The sequence below is a fragment of the Cardiocondyla obscurior genome, linkage group LG01 (assembly GCF_019399895.1).
Source record: "Cardiocondyla obscurior isolate alpha-2009 linkage group LG01, Cobs3.1, whole genome shotgun sequence".
NCBI lineage: Eukaryota > Metazoa > Arthropoda > Insecta > Hymenoptera > Formicidae > Cardiocondyla > Cardiocondyla obscurior.
The window spans coordinates 12,568,056-12,593,801 of record NC_091864.1 but is presented as its reverse complement, the minus strand read 5'-3'; the positions used below and the strand labels follow the sequence as shown (position 1 = coordinate 12,593,801).

General features: G+C 43.4%; 4 protein-coding genes and 1 long non-coding RNA gene across 10 annotated transcripts; 2 read left to right on the top strand and 3 right to left on the bottom strand.

Moving 5' to 3' along the window:
* Window positions 1–387: 387 nt before the first annotated feature.
* On the bottom strand, window positions 388–8,776 carry LOC139108986 (uncharacterized). Its single transcript, XM_070667761.1, has 5 exons — window positions 8,652–8,776; window positions 7,746–8,031; window positions 2,659–7,326; window positions 626–2,586; window positions 388–536 (listed from the first exon to the last, which is right to left on the bottom strand). The coding sequence occupies exons 1-4, from the start codon at window positions 8,774–8,776 to the stop codon at window positions 2,227–2,229; spliced, it is 5,439 nt and encodes a 1,812-aa protein (XP_070523862.1). The 3' UTR covers window positions 388–536; window positions 626–2,226.
* LOC139109045 (uncharacterized) lies at window positions 7,133–8,809 on the top strand. The gene is made up of 3 exons (XR_011546781.1): window positions 7,133–7,264; window positions 7,642–7,883; window positions 8,674–8,809. It is a non-coding gene; the product is annotated as an uncharacterized lncRNA (long non-coding RNA).
* A 3,623-nt stretch (window positions 8,810–12,432) lies between these two features.
* LOC139103427 (NHL repeat-containing protein 2) lies at window positions 12,433–16,379 on the bottom strand. Its single transcript, XM_070658079.1, has 9 exons — window positions 16,066–16,379; window positions 15,756–15,922; window positions 15,512–15,671; window positions 14,977–15,392; window positions 14,657–14,886; window positions 14,347–14,572; window positions 13,990–14,187; window positions 13,802–13,915; window positions 12,433–13,732 (listed from the first exon to the last, which is right to left on the bottom strand). The coding sequence occupies exons 1-9, from the start codon at window positions 16,247–16,249 to the stop codon at window positions 13,337–13,339; spliced, it is 2,091 nt and encodes a 696-aa protein (XP_070514180.1). The 5' UTR covers window positions 16,250–16,379; the 3' UTR covers window positions 12,433–13,336.
* A 277-nt stretch (window positions 16,380–16,656) lies between these two features.
* On the top strand, window positions 16,657–17,393 carry LOC139103574 (HIG1 domain family member 2A, mitochondrial). Its single transcript, XM_070658412.1, has 2 exons — window positions 16,657–16,792; window positions 17,014–17,393. Exons 1-2 carry the CDS (start codon window positions 16,666–16,668, stop codon window positions 17,172–17,174), a joined length of 288 nt encoding a protein of 95 aa, XP_070514513.1. The 5' UTR covers window positions 16,657–16,665; the 3' UTR covers window positions 17,175–17,393.
* LOC139103476 (rhotekin) lies at window positions 17,352–25,270 on the bottom strand. 6 transcript variants are annotated; one of them, XM_070658198.1, is made up of 9 exons: window positions 24,496–24,567; window positions 22,623–24,405; window positions 19,904–20,094; window positions 19,579–19,788; window positions 19,309–19,488; window positions 19,130–19,224; window positions 18,854–19,068; window positions 18,508–18,778; window positions 17,352–18,411 (listed from the first exon to the last, which is right to left on the bottom strand). In XM_070658198.1, the coding sequence occupies exons 2-9, from the start codon at window positions 22,812–22,814 to the stop codon at window positions 18,200–18,202; spliced, it is 1,566 nt and encodes a 521-aa protein (XP_070514299.1). In that variant the 5' UTR covers window positions 22,815–24,405; window positions 24,496–24,567; the 3' UTR covers window positions 17,352–18,199. The 6 variants fall into 6 exon arrangements, with proteins under 6 accessions (XP_070514299.1, XP_070514308.1, XP_070514317.1 ...); XM_070658207.1 differs by lacking the exons at window positions 22,623–24,405; window positions 24,496–24,567 and adding an exon at window positions 25,120–25,270; XM_070658216.1 differs by lacking the exons at window positions 22,623–24,405; window positions 24,496–24,567 and adding an exon at window positions 25,123–25,270.
* Window positions 25,271–25,746: the final 476 nt, after the last annotated feature.

Sequence of the window (25,746 nt, the reverse complement as noted above, 5' to 3'; positions counted from 1 at the left end):
ACTGACAATCGCCGGGAAAATATGAACGGTCAGCAGGGCGGTATACATACCATCAGGATCAGGAAAAACATCTTTGGGTGCGAGACGCGGTCTCGTAAAATTTCCTCTTCGCAGTCGTTATTAATCTACCGGCTTATCACAAGTGTATTCTACTTATTTGCAATGATAAACGATCTTCGAGCTGATACATATGTCGGTACGGTAACATCGGTAGTAAGAGGTGCGATCGGATTTTCGTGCGCTGTGCCTATCCGATGCGGGAAGCGTCATTAGAATTATTCACGTTGCTCTACATCGCGGTGACGTTGCGTAACGCGTTGGAGAACGCAAACCGAGCTATCTGAAACTTGTGTCAACCCATCGTTTATTTTGAATTCCAGATGTCCGTTTAAAGCGATGTACGATTTCTCCTCGCCAGAACAAAGTGGAAGCGCCCGATGAGAGTCCCGAGTGGTCCTCGATTGCATCAAATTACTGAAGATTGCACAGTTGACGCGGAAATCGGCGTCTCAATTGATTGTGAGCGATAAGAAGTACTAGAAAACGATTGTGAAAAATATAACGCTCTTGAAAGAAAAAAAAAAAAATAATAACGTGAGACAGTAACACAAAAGCCATTCTTTACCTTGCACGTCGATCAATAGGCTTAAAAACTTGCAATTAGCACTTTCGACGCGATTGGACGATCACCTGGAACATCGTGTTAAAGAACGCGAAATAAAATTATTCAAGCAATTTGGGTCGCGGTTTTGTCGGTTGAATCGCAACGTTGAGAACTGAAAAACAATAAGCTTCCACCTTTATGACGACTTTACGACAACTACGCGATAAGAGAACGAAGACTACCGCTTCATTGCCGGTGCAGTTATCACCCATGACGCACACCATTTTGGCACAGATAACGACAATGATATGCGTAAATGGACTGAAATATAAAGAAGAGTACGATAGAGTGCATTAAAAAATCACTAACGTATGCATGCATAAAAAAAAAATTAAGGTGTTACGTCGAGTGAAAAGTGCAGTTTTTAATTTTGCTGGAGAGCAAATTGCATTAACGACGATATTAAATAATATTAATCGATATAAGTTATTTTAACATCGTTGCTATCACAATTTGCTTTATAATTACGTCATGGTATACGATGTAAAGACGTAATCGTGCAAATCTACGCCAACGTCTCGTCAATGATCGATTTGAATTTACAACAGCAGGTACAATGTAATTTTCGTCACTTGTCATATATATTCTACATTGCGATGTACTTTACAACGCCGAATTGCTGTTCCGGAATTGAGAAAGAGGTTTGCATACTATTTAATGGTAGGTCGCGCGATATCGGCGTAACGCTCTTATCTTGTGCTCACAAGTACGGTTAATGCCCAGAGAGCCGGCGTGAAATTTGCCTTTAAAAACGACAGAACGACGAACGAGAGATGTTGCTTTTATTCAACGCGCCATCCATTTGATATCGAGTCATTGCCGAGAAGATACATCGAGATACTTTTCCGCATACAATGCACGTGCATTTGGATTAAACGCGTTTAGTCCTAACGGATTAATTCTACGAAATGTACAAAAAGAATTCAGCTCAATTACGTATCACACTTGTTAATCGTATTAAAAGAAATGCGTACAATGTCAATCAGGGTCCAAATAGAGTAATGACGTTTGACAGTTCGCGTTTAATTTTCATTATCATATTTTTGCTCGCGTATAAAAATAAAAGGTATAATAATGATTATTTGGACCGCGATTAAGATCTTTTTTTTTTCAGTCTGTTATTTTTTAATGCGTTTAACCACTCCCTAAATATACCATAAGGTGATAAGATTCATGTCAATGCCGCACGTTCGCTCGTGACGTATATTAACGCGCTACGAACGACATCGCGAGATATCGTGCTATTTTCTTATCTCTAGGTGAAAACGTTGAAGAAACTAATAAGTCTAACAATAAGTAAAATTGTTCATAAATTTCTGTTGAGCATGCCAAATACACGTCCTTCTTCATTATTAAAAATATAAAAAAATAAAAAAAAATAAAATAAAATAAGAGAACAAGCCGCGAAATTCCGTCACGTTGAATCTACATTAGACTATAAAGAACAAGTCGTTTGAGCAATCGTGTCGAGAATTGGTTTTCCTCGATTGTACAAAAAAATTCGTGCACGTCGAATAGAAGGAACAGAGTCGAATTAATGAAATTCGACAGATGACAAGCCTTTAAGGCAGCAATCGCGGATTAAAACGTCCCATATGTAGAATTATTCCTGAAGGATTGTGCCGGACGAAATACAAGAAGGGCCTGTCGAGCTTCAATCTTGGTCTTTCCGACGATCCGGAAAGCTGTCGTTCCTCTCTGTAAAATCCGAACAGATCCGTACGCGATGACTGGTCCGCGTAAGAATCTTCGTTCTCTTGCGATACCCGGTATCTCAGTATATCTTTTTCAGTGACGTCGTCAAAAATGTCATCATCCATTCGTCGTTCAACGTTTCTTCTTAATGGACTCGCGGGATACGTTTCTATGTGATGCCGGCCGTTAAGGATATTTTCGTCGCCGCACGTGCTGAATAAGTTCATCTGTAAAGAAAATTCAATATCACAGGTAGATAAGATATAAATATCGAATGTATCGCGAATGAATTAATCTACCTGTAATACGTCGGCCAGGTGCAGACGGTGACCCACGCCGTTGATGCCCTTAAAGTCAGCGTTGCCCGAGAAGAGTTCATCAAGGCCCATTCTCTTCAAGGCAGCGGTCGCATTGACGACGGATCTGTGACTGAATTTAGGCACCTGCAGTTCAAGGCCGTACCTCGGTATTAACACCTTAAGAAGCTTATTCCAGGCTCCGTCGCGGAACGCGCTTCTGACAAGACGCTGCTCGAGACGGTCCAGATTATCGCCGGGTGCTGTGTGACCTTGCTGACCTGGAAGAACGAAGATCGTCGAGACCAATTTATCGCTGCCTCCGATAGCGACCGTCGTAGCGTCGATGCTGGGCTCGTAGCCGGCCAAGACACCCGATCGCCAAGTCGTGGCCGGAACCGGCACGAGTTTCCTTTGCCTGACGGCCGGCGAGACGGCGAAATACAGCTCGCCGTCTCTGCCGATGGAGCTGGTCAGGCTACTGTTGCAGTCGGTCTGGAACACGTTAGCCGAAAGGGCTGCCAAAGGTGATCTCAGCGGTACCGTGTTCGTCTTAACGAAATCTTTAATTCTACCTCCAGTCTGCTTTCTGACCAACAGATTCGTTCTCCTACGCACGAGATCGCTGATGGTAGCAAAGTTTACCTCGGTCACGAGGCCCTCGTAAAACTGTTGGGCCTGCTCTTTGTAGAAAGGCATTAGCTTCCTAACCTTCATCTTATCGGCGAACAGCTCGCGGACGAAGGCGGCGTTCGCGATACCCTGGCCGCGAGCAAGACCTACCGTGTCAGTTATATTCTGGAACACCAGGTGCGGATTGAAAGTTGCTACGTCGTCCAGACCTAATACCTCGTTCATTTGATCGGACGTCGGGCCGCGAGCGCCTAAGAAGATCATCGCCAGCAAACTGGTCATGCCGAACGGCGACAGCGCTAGCGACCTCGCGGTGCTCAAACCTTTATTAGTAGCTACCCAGAAATTGAAAGCCAGTTCATTGCAAAGTTTCGCAAAGTTCACGATATCAGCGCTCGTGTGTCTTATAGTGATGTCTAAGCCAATTGCGCTTTGAGACGCCTCTAATGGAAGAAGAGACTGTGTCGAGGACGGTTGCTGATCTTGATGCGCTGCAGCTTCCATGCCTGGAGAACGAATGTGAGTGTTATCGTTCAAGTTAGACGGCGACGACGACGATGGTGAAGGATGATTGACTGGTTTTCTCAGTGGCTTCGGTGGTTTCGGCGGTTTTGGAAACTTCGACATAGGCGGCGGAGCCTGCTGCGATATAAGAGTCCATTTGTCTTCCGTACCTACGTCCGCATCGGTCTTCGTAGCGTCGGCCTTTTCCAGCGGTTTATGACCGGTCGTAGGCCTCAAGGTCTGGCGAACCGGAACGCTCGACGGCGTCGTCGATACTTGCGAGCGTGTCACATTCGGTTTCAACGAACTCTCGGAATGTTTCGAAGACGCGGTCTTGCTCTCCGTGTTATTCAACTGACCGTCGCTCTTAATCGCCGGTGCATTCGTCGTCGATATACTTTCCGTCACATTTCTATCGTTATAATTCGACGAGTTATTAGCAGAGTTATAAGGCCGAAAAGTGTTCCCTTTGTTCCCACCTCCGTTATCCGTCGTAAATGATTCTTGCGTTACGCCTTTGATCGAGCTCTCGGTATATTCTTGAATCGATACGGGTGAAGTGACAGTGCTATTTTCAATCTTTTTATTCTGCGTGCTGTCTTTGTCTTTATAGCTAACTGTGCTGGTGACGCGATTTTGTGAGGGCGCAAAATCGGTAGAATTTTTGCTCAACGCGATAACGCTACCAGACGTAGCGTTTAGTACGACGTTCGTTGTAAAGTTGCTGTATACAGGTGAGCTGTAGAAATTAGGAGAAGAATTCTTAGTAGATTGAGTCGTTAGAGTCTCTTTTGTTGGCGACGTATTCGCGAACGAGCCATTCTTTTCGCTTGGTGCCTCTATCTTCGTGCTGTTCTCCGAGAATCCCGAGTTTCTGGTGTCATTCACGATTTTCACGGATAGCGGAGATAATTCTGGACTCAAGTCTGTTCTCACAATAGGCGCCTCTGTCGTCTTTATTTTTTCCTTAATTTCCGCTTTCTTCTGGCTTGCATCGAGCGCCGTTTTATTCGCACCTGGCAATCGAGTACTAAGATCGTTCGTCGTCGTCGAACTTTGCTCAGGTTTCACAGTAATAATTCCTACGGTCGTTGCACTCTGCCCAGTGCTATCTTCTGTTTCGTCGTTTGTAAATTTATTTGCCGGGGACGACGCAGGTGCCTTCGTGGAATCGGTTCTCTCGTTAGCACTCGGCAATTTAGTCGGTTCTAAAGTATCATTCGACTCTTTCGTCTCCACCGGTGCACGGTAAATTAATGTACCGTTTCGAGTCGGGTCCGTTAATGTCTCCTGCGTCGATTGCGTAACATTTCTTTCCTTCTGAGTAATATTTTCGGTGGACTGTTGGGCGAGTTTTACATATTCGGCTGATGTATTTTTGACTGAATCACCGTTAATTTTCTCGGTCGATGTGCTCGTTACGAATCCGGCGATGAGGCTGCTCGCCAATTTGCTGGCTGCGAGATTCGATGCATTCCTAGGTAAACCGATTGGCTCGATCGCAGGAATAATAGACGGTAGCGGTGCAGTGCTCAATACTTGATCAATCACCGATACCGGATCGCTCCAATTAAAGCTTGCGAGAGTATTGTCAAAATATTCATTAGTCGTAGGTTTATTCGAAGATAGATTCGTGTCGGTCGACACAACGGTCGATTGCGTTTTGGTATCACTCGCTGTAGAAGTGGAGATCTTTTCGGACGACGCGATACTCTCAAAAATTGCGGTACTTTCAGTTTGACCCGTCGGAAAAACTGCAACTGTGGCGTGCGTCTCGAATGGAAGTTGCCCCAGCGAGGACAATGTTGACCCTAAGGTTGAACCTGAGATTGATCCTGAGGTTAATGCTGAGGTTGATCCTGAGGTTAATCCTGAAATCGATGCACTTGTCGATTTGAGCCCAGCCGGCGTCGTGGCGAAACTATTAGTTGCTACTTTATTATTCGTCGATCCGATTCTGGTCGAAGTTGCCGACGTCGTCGCTGTAATTCGAGAATTGGTGGAAATGCTCAAACCTTCGTCCATCGAGATAAAAGGCCGATGGGTGACGGGAATTGAATAGTCGACTAACTCGATGGTCGGGTCTCGTGATGAAATTTCAGTGGTAACGGTTCCGTAGGGTTGCGTGTTAACGGCAGATTTAACAATTTCTTTATTTGCGCCTTGAGACGTCGAGGTGTTTATGAGCGTCGCCTGAGACACGTTGCGCCTTTGATCGTAATTAATATTCATTATCGGTATCTTTGGCCTCTCGTTCGACGGGGACGTCAGGGGCAGGACGGGCGGTTTCACTTCCGAAACTTGATTTATTACACTCGAGAAAGACTCGACTAATTGCGTAGGTAACGGTTCCATCGACGACGGGGATTGAATTTCGGTCGGCAGAGAATTGAGATAAGCCTCTCCGTACGACGGCGTTACCGGGCTCGACAACTGTTTCGTGACCGTTGAGGAGTCCTCCCCGAGATAATGATCCGAGATGAACGCGTGCGACGACGTCGAGATAGTCGGAACCTTAATTCTCGTAACGGAGGCGAGCGTGGACGGCGAGTGCGGCGTGGTTTCTTTAGACACCAACTCTGGTCTCGAAGGCGGATGAGATATCGGCACTGGCGACGTGGCGAGGGTCTGTGGAATTATTTTATCGTGCGTTTGAGATCCTTTCGTAACGCCGAACGAAGAGTATTCATCAGGTATCTTCGTATTGTTCTTGCTATGCACGAGAATGTAACTCACGTCCGACGGGGAGAGCCTGTCGGTCGTGCTGATCAATTCTGCAGTTTCTTTGGTGGAAGACGAATGCGTCACCGGCGTGATCATCGAATAAGTCGCCGCGGTTTCTTGATCCACCTTGCTGCTGGTAGCGGTAGTTTGTTTCGTAATATTTACAGGATACATATTTAAAATCGTTAGCTGCGGGGACGTCGAATCCTCAGGCACTTCCGATAGAGCTAACTCGACGTACTGGTCCGTTTGGCTCTCCTCGGTCTGGTCAGGTATTTGGGGTATTTGATGGGTGGTCCCTGAGCTCGTGACGCTGGTACCGATTGCAAACAGGTCAATTTGATCCTTCTTAATCCCGACACTCTCGACCGGAATTACGCTAATTATCTGGAAGATCGGGCTCTCGGTCATGGCGGAATGTAGCGTCGACAGCTTTTGCTCCGTCAGGGTGATCACTGGCACCGGAATCATCGGCTTCTCGGTCGCCGCCAAGTGGTGACTGTGCAGAGGTTTCCCCTGCAAATTGTTGGTAAAGCCGGCGTATGCGTTCGTCTGAACATCTGGAGTCGCCGGTTTTCTCGTTGAGTATTTCGGGGTCGACTCAACCTGGATCCTCTCAGTCGTGATCGAATGACTGGGCTCGTTGTTCGAGGAGATCGCCTCCGCTTCGCCAGATAGAATCGCTGGAAGAATGTTGCTCCATTCGACGTTGGCGTGTTCCGGAATCTTCGGTATCGAACCCGTTAAGGTTGGTGGCTTATCGAGTGCGCTCTTCAGCACATTTTGTACCTTTTGTACCACATCCATGACCTAAAATGCGACGAATGGAATGCATTAAATCTGTAAACGAAGAGGCGCGACGGCTCCGTTAGCTTCTACTTTGTATGTTCTTATTCGCATTATTTTTATATTTACACGTAATCTGATATCTTTATGTGTTTATGCTATCAATGTTAGAGCAATTGCAAAAATAATATGACCTCTCCGATACATTTTATTACATTCCGTCTCGAAATGAATTAATTATTACAACAGCTACTATTTAATTAACATTTTTAGATAAATTTAATTTAAATTTATTTGCAAATTATGTAAAAATTTTTTTCTGTTTCTATTTATTTTCAGTAATGACCGAGGTATATCTTATTTAAAATAAATTATTATTCCGCTACCTATTTACGGTCGCGAGATAAAAGTTAAATGACCCGAACAAGTGGCGACGAACCGACCTTTTTACCGCCCGTCAGGACATCGTCCGCTTTTTGAGGCTCCTGCCTATCGACAATGTGATCCGTCCCACCTGCCGCGATGAGACCTTGAATTTCCTGAGCGGTCATCTGCCGCGTAATCATATCGCCCTTCTCGTTGTAAGTATAAAACTGAAACTTGTCGGGCCGCAAAAGTCCGGCCGGGGAAGCGACCAGTTTGTGGCTGGACTGCGTCTCGTTTTTGCCGCTCGGAGGATGATGCGCGCGTCCATCGTGGTCCTGGCGTATAATTGTTGAAGTGCTCCCGCTGCAAAACGCACGAGGACACCGTATAAAATGTTATCGTAGCTCAGGTCAGCCCGGCGATGGATTCTCAATCCGAGAACGCGGCCGAAATCGAGCGCGGCGACGACACGTAATATCAAGATCTGACGCGCGAGATAAATCATTCTATTTCGCAACGTAGAGAACGGCTCGTCGAGATCGTCTCGAAATTGGGGGTCCGATAAAGAGTTACGAAAGCTTTGTATCCGCGGGGAATCTACACATCGGAACGATAAGAAAACGCGGTTCAATGCAGGCGCGCGATTTCCCTCCCTAATTAGTCCGCTCGTTAGAACGGAGGACCGTCTAACATCTTTAAAACTAAGCCGCGGTGTCTCTAACAAGAGGCCGGCTTTGTGTTCTTTCAATCTTTCTCTTCTCTTCCGCATTCTCCTCTACCGCTTTTCTCACGCGAGATGAGATGCGTATCTCGATTCGCTGTTCGTATTATCTCATACTCTTAAGTCGTCGACGTTAATGGATACGCGTTGATTACGTTGCATTGTTACGCGCGCGAAATCTTTGCTCCGAATCACCACGCATACCGTACTATTTTGCATGCTTTACGAATATGTTATTTGATATCTCTCGCGTGATACTGACCTAGCATCAAACGCGTTTACAGGCACGTGCGGACGTTCGTTATGAGCCGGTAGAGCCGCGCCGAACTGCAGGATCGTCCAGGATACGATTAATGCCGGCAGCAGCCAGCACGATCGCTGAGACATGATAATTCTCGATTCTCTGGAAAAAAAAAAAAAGTAAGATATTTCGAGCTTGAAGATAAGATTGGCATGCAGAAAGTTGTATACCTGTGTACCGATAGACTTTTTTAGCTTTGTTTAATATTAAAAAAAAATCCACGAAAGATTAAGAAATAAAGTATACGAAAAAAAAACAGACTTGTGATAAGAGCCAAGAAGAGAGGAAAAAAAAAATATAGTGAATCTGAAAGAAACGATTATTTGTTACGAGGTACACGCAGACGAGTTAGACTAATAACGCGACACGACAGCGTGAGAAGAAAAAGATACCGCGAGGAGAGGAAAGAGAGATAGGTCGCCGAACCTTACAATGTCTTGCTGGTTGTTGTTACATATCGGTAACCGGTTTTTCGTCGCCGAAGTTATCCTCGACGCGACGTATCGCTAAATCTAGGGGATGACCGTCTGCGTCCGATCGGCGAACGGTCATCTCCTCCGGGTGGATCACCCGGTGAGACAATCGCGTGCACAAGGTTCGACTAATCGCTAATCTCCCTTTCCTATCCTCCAAGCATCGACAGATCAAGGAACGCGTAAAAGTTGGCAGGTTGCACTCACACTTTGCGATCGAAGGTAGACTCCCTGGAAATGTCATTTAATCCCGTCGAGAGGAGAGACGGTCCACGGTTGATAACCCGACGATCAGTTTACTCGTTCACCACCGACGCGACGATCGAACTCGCGGTGCTCGATAATAAGGAAAAAAAAAAAAAAAAAAAGAAAAAAATAGAAAAAAAAATATATATATATTATAAATTAAAAAAAAAAATTGTTGGACGTTGGCGAGTATCTGGCGGTCCCTCGGTGGTCGATTCCTTTGCGCGAGAACGCGCGCGGTCTATCCCTTTTCTCCCCCTTTGGCTGCCTCCTTCGCGTCTGCCTTCTCTCTTCGTCTCCCCTTCCCACCCTTCTTCCCTTCTTCGTTTAAGGGATCAAGGACGTTTAGCAGTTGAGACGATTTTGCGGTCGACCTTGCTGTCAGACACGCCGGTGTAGCGACCTCGGCGATGATTGCGGAGCACGTTCCCCCGCGAGGCTCCTCCCTTTTCTTTTTTTTTTTCCGCAGGGCCCTTTCTCGCGTGCGCTTCTCCCCCTCGCGCAGCGCATCCGCTTCGCGTTCGCGCTTGACACGACTACCGGGCGGCCCTATTCCTACGCCACTCGTCCGCTCCGCTTCTTCTGCCCGTCTTGTACCCTGGATAAACACGTACTGCAAGGTAGAATCCTTCGCTGGTACGAGCGCAGCGGAACAAGAGGCAGAGGAGCGACAAGGAGGAGGGGGCGACCGCTCTCCCGGAGGGTAAGACGGAGAAAGGACTCGGGGGGACTCCCTCCCCCTCGCCCCTCTCGCGGACGACGTCGCCGTCGGGAGCGGATTACGCGGAAACGGGTGACCGCGCGTGCACCGTACTACGTGCATGCATTCCTTTCGCACCGAGCTTGGAATCGCCTGCGAGGGCACAATGGCCAATTAGAACCGCGTTAGAGCCTGATCGCGCCCGATTTTCCCTTCGCCGGTCGCGGTTCCCCCTCGGAGTAATTCCTCCCGGATGACAGTACGCGTAAGCGCGTAAGTCAGGCTGGCGATTCGAGCCGATTAACGGTACATCGACCGAATGAGTCGCGTACGTGACGTATGAAATTGCGAAAGAGCACCGACTGCACGGCAAGGGGGAAAGGGAGGATGACCAAGGGGCATCGCGAAAAACGGCTGGACCACGGGGAGAAAATCTCGGGGACGGGACGCCAAGTCGCGTGGATGCGATCGAGCGCGACCCGCGATCGAGCCCGAGCGATTCATTCTTACCGCGACTCATTCATAAGCGAATCAATCGCCGTCCCGGCCGCGGCTGGCCGGAATATATTTCGGGCCGGATTAAATTTAAATGTCCCGCTGGTTCGCGTTTACTCGTTCCCTCCGGTGGGAGAGGGAGAACGGAGGGAACTCGTTGACGGGAGGCAGAGATTGCATTTCCTTTTCGTCGGGTAACCTCTTCGTTCACCAGGTCAGATCGGGTCGGAATCGAAATCGCGAAAGGCGATAGATTTAGGTTCGTTAGCGATCACAGCGTTCGGAGGGGGCCGAACGGGGGGGGAGGGAGGGGAGACTCGCGAGAAACCCGTTTTCTCGCCTCTTCGCGAGCCTTAGGTCTCCGCTCCGAGTTTTCTGTGAACGTCGAACACGCGCGGGTTAATAAACAGCCGTCCCACTTGCACGACTGTCCATCCGTAACCTACTGTTTACCCAGACAACGGTACCGCGCCAGGCCGCGCCGGATTAAGGTTTATCCAACGGTTTACCTATCGACAAATTTGACGGGGAGGAGAGGGAGCTCCCCCCCCGGAGGGGACGAGCGTCGTAAGAAAGGGGAACGCGAGAACGAGCGCCGGTAACTTGCGGCTCCGCAAACCCGACCTATTTCCCCGACCCCGCTGATCTCACGTCGCTCCCGGCACGCGTGATGATCCACAATCGAATTCGCAAGCGTTCGCACCGAAAATCTACTTCCGTTTTCCAACGAGAAGTCCCCCGCACCCAACCCCCGAGACCTCGCCGTTCGGTTCCCCGCGCGATTCCGACAGCGGGGTACGCGTCTCCCTTCGCGAACGCGATAACGATCGAGCAAAGGGGAGAAAAAGGGAGGAAGAAGACGAAGAAAAAGAAACGCGAGTTCGCCGACGCGCGGTTCACCTACGAGAAATTCTCAGGTGCGTGAGAGACTCCCCGGCAGAGGTGTCACGCTCGGCTGAGCCAACACGACATTCCAGATTACGTAGAATCGTTGCTCCGAAGGGAGCATCGTCCTGAGCCGCCTGGCGTGATGTCGCGTCTTCTCCGTACCGGCGGGCAGCCGGCAATCATAATAGAAACGTCGATAGACGCCCAGAAATTTTCTACGTGCGATCGTAGTTCTACGATCGCGCGACGCGGAACGACGCCGCAAGGACGCCGGCTGAAGCTTCGCGGTTAATTTCGTCCCTCGCTAATCGCCGAGCGATCTTTGGCCGCGTTTCACGGACGGCTGCGAGTAATCGAGAGAATTAGAATCCTGAACGGAGGATGATACAGCCGCGCAAACACGCATCTCCGCCGGCATTGAAACTCGAGAAATATGTTCCCTCATGTGTGTATACCGGAATGTACCACTTTTCGACACATAACAGTAGTATATGCTTGGCACGGTATAGAGACACCGTGGCTTTCTCTCTCTCTTTCCCTTTTTCTGTCTTCCTCTCGTAGAAATATACGCGAAAGACATAACGGTCCTCTCCTCGCCTCCTTTGTGCCCGGTCGCGTTACGAATATGTACGGCGGGTGTCCGTGTTCGCGTCGCCTCCGAAATCTGATTTAGTTACGCGCACAGGATACAAAAAGGAAAGGGAAGAAAAAAGAAAAGAAAAGAAAGAACGGGGCGGTCAGGTGTATTGGGCCCGTTCGCGAATTCGACACACGCGTGCCCCCGGCATGTCGTCCCGCCGTTTGCACGCCGTGCATGTCCCCTGCGAACCGGCCGAGATCATCCGGAATACCAGGCAACGAGGCCATCCTGTAAGGATAAACCGAGTCCCGGTTCGACTCGCTTCGGGGAGGAGAGGCCGAGACATTCAGGCGCTCGTTTTTCGTTCCATACATTCATCTAATTCTCTCGATTATTGAGTACTATAGAGCAGCGCGATGAAAGAAATCGAGTTTCTTCAAACGCTTAGAATCAACTCTAATTAACATAACCAGCGATTAATTCAATCAACAGAATTGATAGCTCGGAACTTCGAAAGACCACTTTCAGTTATTCGCTGCTCTTCCCTTAATCTTTTTTATCTCTAAAATAATTTAAAAAATGATTATTTTGTGTCGTTTACATTACTTAATAAAATAATAGATATTATTTAATAAATTAATCAATAAATTGATTGAGCTTGATCGTACTTGAAAGTGGCTACGACGAAACTCCGATTGAAAGATTAAATTGAATCGAAGTCGATCTTAACTACAGATAAAGAGACGTGACGAATCACATCAGGCATGACGATGGGAAATGATAACAAAAAGGCAGACGAAATAGAAATGTTACCGGAGACCTGATTTCTCATCGGAAGTAGGTACGAAGGAACGTGGGATCCGATCAACATGACAGGCATTGACAGCAAAAGTATACCCGTATAAGATTTAAACACCAGTTACATTTATATAATATAATTCGATATAAATATACATTTTTTTTCTCTTAATTTATAATTAATTAATTTAAATGTTAAAAATACTTATATATACATATAAAATAAAGTACAATTTTACTTAAAAGAACAATCAAAAAATTGTAGAAAGAATCTGTATTCGACAGATATTAAAGATTATTAAATCTATAAAAAGTTGATATAATACATAAAATTTATAGAATATATATAATAATAATACCATTACTTGGTGTAAACATATTTCTAAAATTTAATATTTTGAACATATATTACGAAATTTACCCATTTACACTTTTCGACATATACTGAAAGCGTAAAACGCATTTCTTAACCAATGACGAGTTCTTTCTTTTCGGTCACAACTGTCGGCGCATCTGTTCTTCGTTGTACGTTAAACAATACAGACAGCTTTAGTGGTACACACGTGTCCGCTGTGCAAGCCATTATGTTTAACGTGACGCGCAATTGGCTACGTGTTTCTTCCTCGGGAAGTTTCACCGATATAGGAGTCGAAAGTTTATCCGTCAAAGATTTCGCCGTCCACGTGCTTGTAGGTAAAGACACTTGCCATTCTTGTGGTGCGTCTGCATTTAATTTCAAATCATTCGTAAATACGATATTAAATAAAATATTTAGTTCTCCGTCGTGTGTATTTACTGCTGTATCAAAAACGAATACGTTGTCGATATTTCTATTCGAATAGCGTCTAGATATGACAGCCATCTAAAAAATACAATTAGGATAAGTTAATATATTGACGTTGTTATACGATGTTTCGTAAAATATACTTACAGTCGAAATCTTTTCATTTTTTAGATCAACAATTTTAATAACGTGATTATTGGTATCTGCTACGTAAAGGATATTGCCATCTGGACTGACAGCAAGGCCACTCGGTTCGTTGAACTAAAAATTTATTTCAACAGTTTAAAAAAACATTTTTTTGTATTTCTTTAAAAAAAATACATTAAAAAACTTACGGTAAATGCACGATCAGGTTTGCCGTCGCCAAACAATGTCTTACAATGTCCCGTTGTGTTATCTATACTTTTAATTTTATGATTATAAGTATCAGCCACATATATTTGCTTATCCAAATGATTCCAGGTTACTCCCAATGGATGTTGAAGTTTGGCAGAATATCCTTTTCCGTCTACATCTCCAAATGCATGCAAATTCTGTAATGCAAGTTAAATTTAAAAATTCTGGTAACGTAAATATAATTGTTTGAATTTCTCGCTATTATTCAAACAAAAGCTGATGCTTGTTCACATCTTAAACAACTGACTAAAGCTAATAAAGTGAGAAAATAACTAAAAAGTATATGTTGGACAAACCGCTGGATTTTTATCTCCTCCGCAAATAGCCGATACTTGACCGCTATCTAAATGCAGCCGTCTGATAGCACTACTTTCGCTATCCGCAAAAAACGCAATTTTACATTCCTGAACGACCACAATGCCCGAGGGTTGTGCTAGTCCCGCGGCATGAGCATAATTATTGTTGCGATTTTCTTCTCGGCCACTTCCAACAATAGCAGCGCATGTGTTCGCTGTATACTTTCTAAAAAAAAAAAAAAAAAACGGAAACATTAATCCTGATTAATCGTTACATTAAATACGAATACAATGTCGCATTAATTCTTACTTTTCTTTCCACCAAATAGTATCTTCCAAAAACAGTGCCCAGATTTGATGGGTGCCGGCTATGGCAATTAACAAGACAGGCACCACAGTACCTTTATACTCATGATGATAAATCGCCACGTCCCAAGGAGATGATAAAGCTTGGCTAATGCCGTGTTCTCCACCTTTTCGATCGCAACCTTGTGAACCAGTACCAGCTATGGTAGACACATTTTTTTCGGTCAAGTTTATCTAAAATATTATCGAAATAAAATCGAGATATAGCGAATTATCACAGATTATACAAATAATAATATAAAATTGCATTCTTTTTTCTCTTACTTTTCTAATAGCATGATTGTTATTATCCGCAACGTAAATTATATTATTTAGCACACAAACTCCCTGAGGTGAATTAAATCTAGCATTTTTGAAATTGCCATCTTTAAAGCCTTGGTTACATCCACCTATGATATGCTCCACTCTCCCATGTTCGTTTGTAATTACAATTCTATTGTTACCGCTATCAGATATGACTAGTTTCGTTTCCTGTTCCAATTGAAAAATTGTTATTTTACCAGGAAACAAGAGACCGTCTTTAGAAGATGGTAAAAGGTGATGTGCTGGCTTCAGTGGAAGACTATGATCTGATATTTGATTTAAAGATTTGAAATATGCTATTGCAACTTTTGTATACAACAGTATTTCATCTTTGTGATCTTCACCCACAAAAACAGCCAGTGGTTGACCGCTAGGTCCTACAATAAATTTAGAAACAGCTATAATAATAGCAAAATTATTGCAAATAGCATAACCATAAATTTTTCAATTATGTAATTATTAGAAAAAAGACAAGAGTTTGTAAATTGTTTTATACCTAACATAATCAAACTAGGCCAACATGTTATACCCATATCATGCCACATTTTTAATGTTACATCATTGACCACAGGATGCATGATATTATACCTCTGCACAGCAGATAGCACATTCTTTGAACTGCGCTCATTTGTAAACTTAGCACTATGAATTCCAATCTAAATAAGAAAGTCATTAATCATTAGATTTTGTCTATCTTTTACATAAATTAATGTTTGTCATAAAATATTACATTTACTTACCACTACAAGACCATCTTTTACAGAAACTTTTTTCTCAACCTCTTCAAGCTCAGCTAAAACATGCATGCAATTGATGCAGCAATATGTGAAAAAGTCAAAAAGAACAATTTTTCCCTTTAGATGCTGAGCTAAAGACAGTCCTTCTGATACATTGAACCATTCCAAACCTATATAACACATACATTAATGAAAAAAAATTACAGTGCCACTGTAATTACTAACCTGTTTCCAATAACAGACACCTGTATATTCATTTCCATTAGCTGTTCGCAAAGTAGAAAGTGAAAACACAAATGTAAAAGTCCGATACCTTTTGAAAAATCATGAGGCTGCGCTCCGCTATTTTCAAACCGCTTGATGTGCTTCAGGACCAACGTTTCTTTTTCCCTTCGTTCGGTCAGATCGTTTAAGTGGAAGCGCATTTGAATGCAGACCTGCGTCAGCTCCTCCACTACCTCTTGCGCGTTCATCTTTTTATTTACAAGTCCGCACATCAGACGGCTCAAAATTCAACGAAACCTCTCGGGCGATCGCGAATTACAGATTCACTTGCAACATCAATTCGGAGCGTCGCACACCTCTCTCTTTCCTTCTTTCCGAAAGCATCTGACGTGTTTTCCTTATTAAGACACGCCGAATGACGCTAGCAATCTCAGTGGAAGAGCATCGGCGAGGAGAGAGAGGGAAGATCAGCTTGGTTACGTTTCCTCGTCATGACGAAGGTCGATAGATCCGTTGCTATCTATATGTTATCAATTTAATTATTAGCGACTGCGACGTGAACATTTGCGAGAGCTTATAACACTTCACACGTGGGCACCAACATGAGCTCGGTGCTGCGAGCGCAGTCTTTGACGTGAGATCCCTGCGACTGTTGTATTTACTCGTGAAACGACAAGCGACGACAAGTATGACAAAGTTAGATGATGACTTGGACTGGGTGAAAGTACGAGAAGATTTAGACGGCAGCTACCTGACCGAGACAATATGGCAAAAGGCTACGCGTAAAACAAAAGAGAATCCGCTCGTACCCATAGGTAGACATAACCTACTTTTGCTAACCAAGATTAAATTTGATAACTGCAACAAAATTACGTTTTACCAATGTTCGCAATCTAATCTTCCTTTCCATGCGTAAAGCCACAAAATAATTTTATCCATCTAATGAAATACTGTAGATATCTCTTGGCTAATTATCAATTAAGTGAGCCAGAGTTAGATCAGTTCTTTAATGTAATAGTTTTCCACATATTTGCAGGAGCATTGGCAACTACGGTAGCCTTGAGTCTTGGAGTATACAACTTTTACAAAGGAAGGACTGAAATGCAACAGTACATGATGCGTGCTCGTGTTGGTGCTCAGGCGTTTACTATTGTTGCCATGATTGCTGGATTTATTTTGTTACCAAAGTCCAATTAAAATTAATGATGTACTAATTTTCAAGTAAAATTAAACACAAGTAGCAGGTGAGCTATTTTCGCTCAATATGTCGAGTACAATGTACCTAATATATATAATAATCTCTTTTTTTTTCATGTGTAATTTCATATAAATTATCTCAGTACACATGGAGAAAAGTATATATGTAAATTAATATTTTTACTTGTAAAAATATATTTAATTGATGTAAACTGCAAACATTTTTATTAAAAATATCTTCAAATTTATTATACACTGAAAGGCAGATATGACATTTGCTGCAGCGAGCGACGACGGCGGCTGGCGTACGTGATTTCTCCCTCTCGGCCGCCGAGTACGAAGGTAGTAGTAGTAGTAAAGTGCGTTCCTCCTCAATCCTCGGTGACCGGTGCTCTACGACACATCTACGTGCGCGCTTCATGTGAGATTCGACGCACACCACGCCAAGATCACGTACGCTAGCCGCCGTCGCAGCACCACGAATGCCATTCCTGACGGTGAGTACATAAATTGTAGAATTTTTGAAAAGAACAAGTTGTGTATAAGTTAATATATGCACATAGTCATATATATTATTATTACATTAAATATATATATATGTATATTAATTTATAATACTTTCTTACAGCCGCACTAAATATTGCAACGCTCTTACATATTTTTGAACGACTTAAACGCGCTATATGATAGGGCTGCTTGTACTTTTAGCGATATATATATATATATAAAGTTTTGTATTATAAAAGTAGAAAAGAATGAAAGGAAGAAACTGTATTTACCAACATTTTTTGTACTGTATAACTCCAAAAAGGTTACCATACATATCGAATTATACTTTTAGCTGAATTAAAATCTTCCCTGCGCTAAGTATCTTTAATATAAAATGTATTGAACTCTTAAATTTAGTCAATCTTTCTTCTATCTTAATTACCAATTAAAGTGTTTAACATATGTATCCCCAATAAAAAGTTCTAGTATATTTATCTTTGAGTATAATTCGACGTTTGTTGATCTTTCGGGAAAAATTATAAAATGTCCGCCTTTTTATTAGCCGAAGCTAAGTGGGGTTTTAAAGAAATGGCACCTTGTTTAAATATACCGCTAATACTTAATGATCGCGACCGTAAGCTTGTTAGGCTGTTCGTGGAACTACAACTGCTTAAGCTAGTACTAGGGGTGAGATCAAAGATCGTTTGTACATGGGGTCTTGCAGATGTGTAATCCGATGGGATTGATTCTGCAAAAAAAATTAAAAAAAAAAAATTAAACTACTTTTTTTACGTCGCATATCAAGTTTTGTGACTTGAAGCTACGTAATAATTAGTGAATTTACCTATTAAAGGTGTCTCATCGTATAAGGAGCCTTGTCTTTTATTACTAATAAAAGAATTTCGCGTGCTTTCAATGCTAGACACCCTTTGAATAACTTCTGCAGCGTGTTTCCATCTCGAATGATCATTAGCGTGCATCAATAATAACCTCGACCATTTTTGAGCTTCTTCTTTTGATTCAAATTTGATTGGCAGCATCTTCTCTATGTTATTGCCAGAATTATTTATCAAAAATTCTTTGCTAGAACTTTTGGACGGTTGAATTATCGTTTTCTACAAACAGGAAAAAGTTACTTAAGTATAAATTATGGCACTTGTTTAAGCACTTGTATATGTGTAAATACTAACTTTGTTAATAGGTATCGTGTGTTCCGAATTTTGGCCTTCTTCCGCATGTTTCTTTGATTCCCATATTTTTATATGAAATCCTTGCAGACGTGCCCAATAATCTTGTCCATCTATTTTAACATTGCCAATACACATTTCTTTATTGATGCATTCTGGCTGTACCGCCAATCGACAGCAAAAGTGGCCAAAGAGCGGCAGAGAGTGACACTTGTTTTCTAAAAAAAGAATTTGTAATATAAATATTTCGAAATACGCCGAGTTTCTCGCACAACTTACGGATGCTATTAATAACAAGGTCGTGCGTGTGAGTGTTGTCGTTCGTGTCGCCTAGGGTCAGTTTTGCGTACGCTACTAAGTCAAATTGTGGTCCACTGGAATGAGAATACGAGATATTGAAAACTCTTACGACGCGAAGACTTCAATCAATTTAATATAAAAAAAAAAAAGAAACATACGATTTCGCAGAACCGAATTCGTCTCGAAGCGAAGCGGCAAGCTTCTTGCCGACAGTTTTCGATATTGATGAGTGAATTGTTTTCTTGATTCGTCTTGGTGTGCTGGCAATACTTAAATCTTCTTGCAAAACATGGCTATAGATTTCTAAGATTAACTCGAATTCGGCTGGCACATTATTACTGAAAGCAGACACGAAAATTTATTATTATAAGGCTGCTATATTTTTAAATAAAATAATTAAATTTAATAAGACGATATTAGAAACTTACAATATTAAAACGTCGGGAAAACTAAGATCCGTATGTGTTCTGTCGATAGGGCACAATAAAGAAGTATCATGAACTTCAGTACCCAGTCGTGCCAAGCAGAATACAGCGAACCGACGATGATCACCGCGATTCTTGAAATGATCGGAGTCTCTCCACATTAACGGTATCCTAAGATCCGAGATCGACAACTTGCCTGTACTTCCAGAAGCACTAAAAACGCGCAATTATTTTTATTATAATAAATGAAACATACAGGTCCCATAATAAGCAAACACTATATAAATTTTTCCTTATTTCTATAAGAAAATCAAGTGCACAAACTAACCACGACTGTTTAACAGTCTCGCGGCGGCGGCTTTGCAATTCCGCTATATAAACCGACATCCTCTCATTGGATGTAAGCAATGCTTTGGCGGCTTCCAAGCTTTGAGCGCGATGCTTCGCAGCTGCCAGAAGTCTCGCCGAGCCCTCTCTCATCTTGATTTCCACCTCGATTTTCTGCTCGAGATCATGTTCCTGGAACATACATAATTTAGTCTTTAGCGTTTTAATAAAATCAATTAATATATTATCAGCACGGCTGCAAAAATCTCGTCAGAATAATTATCAAACTTTAGATAGAGCTATTCAAAGACCCACTCGCATATAATTGTAGAAAATACAATCTCGCATCAATATTCGAATGAATGATGAATATACAGGCACATGAAAAAAAAAAGGAAGAAACGACCGATAGTTACGATCGGAGAAAAATCGAAGTGTCAGCGATAAAATTACTGGCTGGCTAGCACGTGGCCTCATCACGCGTTTATGGCATCGGGTTACAGACCTAACGAAACACATTTGTCTTACACATTTTGCGAACGAATCATTTTACTCATTTTACAAGTCCCCTTAATATACCCATAAACCGACTTGTAAAATGTACAATTCGAAAACTCCGTGATTCCCGACGGCGCATCTCGAAATGATACAGCTTCCAAATTGTAAGTCTCACCGTACACAAGTATAATATAAAGTACATAGAGCAACAACCTGAGGGAACGCGTTCTTCTCACTTGTCCGTTTTTGAGATTTCGACATGTAAAAAAAATCACGTTTTGCGTAGGCGGTCGTACGCGATACGGAGGCCAGGTGAATGGAAATTCTTCACTTCAAGGTAAGAAACAAACTTCGCGAAAGCGTAAATAAACCGGCGCAGCTCTCGGGACGCTGGTAGCAGAACGCAGAAACGGACTGAAATAACGACTCTTCGGGGAAGTAGGCGAATGCACGAGGGGGTGACGTTCACCTCGACAAATTGGCTCGCTTGTGCTTCTCCTTCCTACCCTCGGGAAACCACGCTAACATTATGGGATATCGATCCGCGGCGTAGCTTTATAGTCGGGTTGCACGAGATCGCAGTCCCCTCGAAACGCATTCGGAAGAATCGTGCGTCTATCGCAAGTCTATTTTTCATTAAATTTTCCTTCCTTTTTCTTACTTATATAAAAAAAGAATACGTTCTTACGCATTAAAATATAAGTTAAACATATTCTTACATAAAATTATATCTAAAATATTATATAAAGTAAACTAGGCACGAAGCTTTTCTCTCGTTCTCTTGTCAATTTTTTAGCACACGTGCGTTAATTTTCCGTGATGTCCGAATGAAGCGTATGATCCAAAAATAACGCACGCATCAGTAAAATCAATAATGGAGAGATGATTCATTGCGCGGATCGAGCGATTTCGTATTCTGTTAACGTTACTCCGTGATACATCCTTACGCTCGGCACGGCCCGCGATGCAGTCTATCAGAAATATATCCACGTATACTCCGTCGCCGGTCTCGGTAGGAATTTTGCAACGGCGCAAGGGCAACCGCGGCCACATTTAATCCCTGACCTCTGTCGCCAGTACTGTAACGAGTCTTGATGAAACTCGTTGAAGCGCGCCGTGCGATAAATGAGTTCACGTAAATACTGATGTAACGCACAATTCGCGCGACTCATTCGTGTGCGCATCATCCTCTCCGTCGATTTTTCTTCGAAGATTTTTCCTTTCGACACGGGCACACCTTGCGCGTCGTTAGCATTAACAAAGCTTTATCAGCGCGAAGCGTTCTTGTTCTACGCTTGTATCGGCTTGTTTCAATTTTGTCGCTCTGTTTTGTCCCTGACACATCCCTACGTGTTTCCCACTCAAAATCGCTTTCTCCTGGGTCGCCAGCCACTTTCCCGACGGCTTGTCTGCCGAAAATAGTCGCCAGAAATCCAATACTCCCTCCGCTTGCAATGGTCACCGCACGCGACGCGCGTTCATCTCCCTTTCACGAGTGAATCTTTCATAGATGTGACAATTTCATAGTCGACATTTCCGCAACGAGTCGTGAAACCAATAGGCGCTAGGTCGCTGTGTCAAAACAATAAAGACATAAGTAATAAATGTAATAAATGATACAAGATTTTCATTGAAATTAGATAAACTCGATTCGCTATAGATCAACAACAAATAGACACTCGAGACGTTGAGCTCTAGTGAGATTTGAAATTCGTTTAACATTGCTATTCGTAACAACGTGATGTCCACATGCGACATCTAAAAATACGAACAACGAACGCGAGAAAACGTTGGCAGCCACTCACGTACAATAACTCAACTCCCCTTCGTACAAATTTGACGTAAATTAAACCTGCAAGTGCGACTTTGGCTAAGCACTGAGCAAATCAATCGGCGATCGATTCAACTAGCAGAACTGCTATAATAATTCGCTTTTCTAATCTAATCTTTCTTCTCATGTGCAAAGTAATAAAATTGATAATTCTATACATCTTAACGAGATATTGCATTTACTGCAAATTACTGCTCTTGACTATTTGATTACTTGATTACATTAACTGAAAAAAAAAAAACATGTTAATAAGTATATTAATGGTCAATGTTATCTTTAGTAATTAATATTGCAAAAAAAAAAGTTTTAACACATTTTAAAAAACAATATATTCCAGAAAAATAAGATCAATAATACATCTTCAAAATGTCAAGTGCAGTAGTGATCCTACCTTCGAGTTTCGTACGATCTGTCGAACATAATACAAATCCAAGTCTTGGAAGGCATCATTTTTTCCCGGCAACGTCGGTGTCTTCGATCGCGTCCTGGTGTCGTCGGCGTTTACGACGTTGTACTCATCATTGAGCCGGTCTCTCACATTCCGCGGAATCAGTATTGCCAAAGGCGGGAAGCAGGAGTTCATCTTCTTTTTTTTTCTTCTTCTTTTTTTCCCCAATACGTTACTACTGACTGTTCGAATTCGAGCCTCTGGCCAAATACTCCGAGACTACTCGAATCTCGACAACTTGCAAACGAGAACGATATCGAAGGAGCATCGTCACAGATCGGCGATCATGGATCATTCAGGATTGTACTTCCGCATTTTCCAGAGATATAATTTCGCGGTGTAGTGCCGACAGGCAGAGAACAATTTCGCACGAACCAATCTCGCGATTGGTTGCGGTTTATTCACCGATGTCTTGACCCAAGGTTTTACCAGACACAAAAGGAGAAAGAAGGTCGTCTTCCGCTTTTTCCTTCCAAAGAATCGAGTCAAGGTAGACGAAGGGGACTTCTCTTTTCTCTCAAACTCTTCGATTTCGCTCAGTACTCAAATTCTATAAACCTTTACCTCTAAAGTTGGAATAAATCAACGAAAATATTGTTACGTTATTCAAGTTTTCTGGTAGTCAGACCTCTTCTTTCTTCAATAATCTCTTATCTTTTTAATTTTTTAATTTAATTTTTTCTTGAATGCGACAAGTGTCGCGCCAACAGCGATGTCGTTTAGATTTGGTCGTCCTACGTTTTTCCGTTAGCTACAAAATAAACTGTGACGACATCGCGCCTCCGCGCGGTACGGCAAACAAGAGGCGCACACTGCGACAACTTGCCTCTCGACTCGCTTGCCTTGCTACCCGCTTCACCACCAAACTTGCTCTTTCCCGTTTCCGGTGCTGGTCTACGCCCAATCGTACGTCACGATTCGTCACTATCAAATGAAAAAAGAATTGATATCCTTCTCTTCTTCCTCTCACTCTTGCGGTTTCATGGATCGCCGTTGATTTTTTCGTACAATGAGGCAATGCTTTGCACCACGTGGGGTCCAGGAATTGTCGTGTAAAAAATCGATGATCGTCGGCACCGAGGCTTTAACAAAACCGGTCGCGGCACGACTAGGTCAGACTAGAGACAGAGAGCGGGCATACATAATTAATTGAACAAAAATAATCCGCGGGCGCGAGAACGGCTGGCTTAATCAACGAAAAAAAGCCAGAGGGAGAAAAATGAACCGAGAGGCACCGTCCGCCAGAGTACCGGGACTAATACTGAATGACGCTCAACCATTCGACGCTGTTGTAAGCATCAACAGAACGCAGCAGCGCTACGCACCAACGCACCACACGCGGTAGACCCGCAGGGTGGCGGGGGCGGGTGAAGTGGGAGAGGGGACCACCAGCGGTACTGACAATAGATTGAATGAGCAAGCGGGGTGAGACTACGGGAGAAGGATCGCCCACGCTGAGGGCATCTGCTGACTTTTACGTTTTGTCGCGCGTTAAAGCAATTATCACGTAATTATCTTCACGAAATAGTAGCCGCCGTCACTTGCAGGAGCGTTACAAACATATCAAACACTTTTGTGGCCTTGTCTCATTACAGCGTTTTGCAGCGTCTGCCGAATCTGCCGTCCGTTTTCTCGTTGTCATTAACTCCTGACAATTATATTCCTATTCATGGGCGATCTAATGCGATTACATATTTATCAAATGGTCTAACGTTGTCTCCAGGCACTGGAAACAAAAATGACTCAGTTTCGAATACATTGGTATTAAAATTCTATCGGCATCAAAAGTATGTAACAGACGTATATACACACATACATGAGTCCAACATTTGCACTGTAATTATTCTTAACCTCAAAGATCTCTGATCTACCAGGTACATACAAAGGTCTGTAAAAACACATACTTTAGTCCCTTCGCTGGCATTAAAATTCATGATGGTACAGGTATCAAAATTCAAGACAATAACTAGACATAGTTCAGGTTTCTTACTTTTACAAGTTACTCAACTACTGTAAGTATTACTCCAATATTTTTTTCCTTTCAATATTTCTTTAGACACATGACTGTGAGGTCCCATAACCACCTTCCATTCTGTCAAATAGCCTTCGAGTTCGCGAACGATGCTGATTTAATGAAAGTACATATGCTTTCTCAGTGCAATTACCTCAAATGCAGAGAATACGGAATGCATGCACCTGTCGAGCCTAACCTATTTTTTCGCGTGCCCGCCAACTTATATTTTCCCGACGAGCCCCGCAGATCTCACGAGGGCCTGAGGGTCATTGCGTGTTACGTGACCGCGTGTCGTGGTGTCAGCGAGTTCCGTGCCGGAAAAGTCGGGACGAGGCGTGACGGCGAGCGGCTTTTGAATGTATGTCAACGGTCATGCAACCGCGAGACCCGCGAAGATCCGCGGTCGAGCCGGTGACTCTAACTCACCACCTTGTTCCTGGCGTATCTGAGGCTCTCCCGTCTGCGAACCCGCGTCTGGTAGTCGTTCAGGCAGCATAGATAATTGTTCTCCTTGTAGCAAACGTCGTTCAACGACCTGCTCGACGTTTGAACACTCTTCCTCCGCGGTGCCATTTTGTCATTCGAATTTCTCTCACCGTGAGAGCAGCGCTGCACGCAGAGCCGGCGGATCTCTGCGGACTTAGAATCCGAATGATGGACTCGCAACGGTTGCCGCAATACGCAAGGACCGAGGGGAATTGGATGCGATTACGCAAAACGCAACCCGGTGCTCTTCTACGCGACAAACGGTACCGCGGAACGTTACGAAATTAGAATTAGATGTCAAATCACGTAGCGTTGGAACTTAGCTCAAAGGGAATGACAAAAGCAACAGGTATTACATGAACGTAACGTGTGGGCGTATACATGCACGCACGTCTTTCTCGTACGTGATAAATGAATTTTAAAGAATCACGATTATTCGTGACGAGCTTTGAAATTCGATTAAATCATTCGTTTCGTTGATATTTGAATTAAATTCTAAAAAATTGCGATGCAAGGAAGAAGCGTTTATTATAATCTTAATTGTCTCGCCGCTTAAAAAAAATACTC

Excerpts from the sequence above, each read along its gene's own strand:
- LOC139108986 (XM_070667761.1), bottom strand. The coding sequence starts at position 8,776 with ATGTCTCAGCGATCGTGCTGGCTGCTGCCGGCATTAATCGTATCCTGG. Across the intron at positions 8,032-8,651 it reads GTAAACGCGTTTGATGCTAG|CGGGAGCACTTCAACAATTA; the intron begins GTCAGTATCACG and ends TGCGTTTTGCAG. Across the intron at positions 2,587-2,658 it reads ACCTGGCCGACGTATTACAG|ATGAACTTATTCAGCACGTG; the intron begins GTAGATTAATTC and ends TTTTCTTTACAG.
- LOC139103427 (XM_070658079.1), bottom strand. The coding sequence starts at position 16,249 with ATGTGCGGACTTGTAAATAAAAAGATGAACGCGCAAGAGGTAGTGGAG. Across the intron at positions 15,672-15,755 it reads TAAAAGATGGTCTTGTAGTG|ATTGGAATTCATAGTGCTAA; the intron begins GTAAGTAAATGT and ends TTTCTTATTTAG. Across the intron at positions 14,188-14,346 it reads GAGGAGATAAAAATCCAGCG|AATTTGCATGCATTTGGAGA; the intron begins GTTTGTCCAACA and ends CTTGCATTACAG.
- LOC139103574 (XM_070658412.1), top strand. The coding sequence starts at position 16,666 with ATGACAAAGTTAGATGATGACTTGGACTGGGTGAAAGTACGAGAAGAT. Across the intron at positions 16,793-17,013 it reads GAATCCGCTCGTACCCATAG|GAGCATTGGCAACTACGGTA; the intron begins GTAGACATAACC and ends ACATATTTGCAG.
- LOC139103476 (XM_070658188.1), bottom strand. The coding sequence starts at position 20,421 with ATGTGTTTCGTTAGGTCTGTAACCCGATGCCATAAACGCGTGATGAGG. Across the intron at positions 18,779-18,853 it reads ACACGATACCTATTAACAAA|AAAACGATAATTCAACCGTC; the intron begins GTTAGTATTTAC and ends TCCTGTTTGTAG. Across the intron at positions 18,412-18,507 it reads CGATGAGACACCTTTAATAG|AATCAATCCCATCGGATTAC; the intron begins GTAAATTCACTA and ends TTTTTTTTGCAG.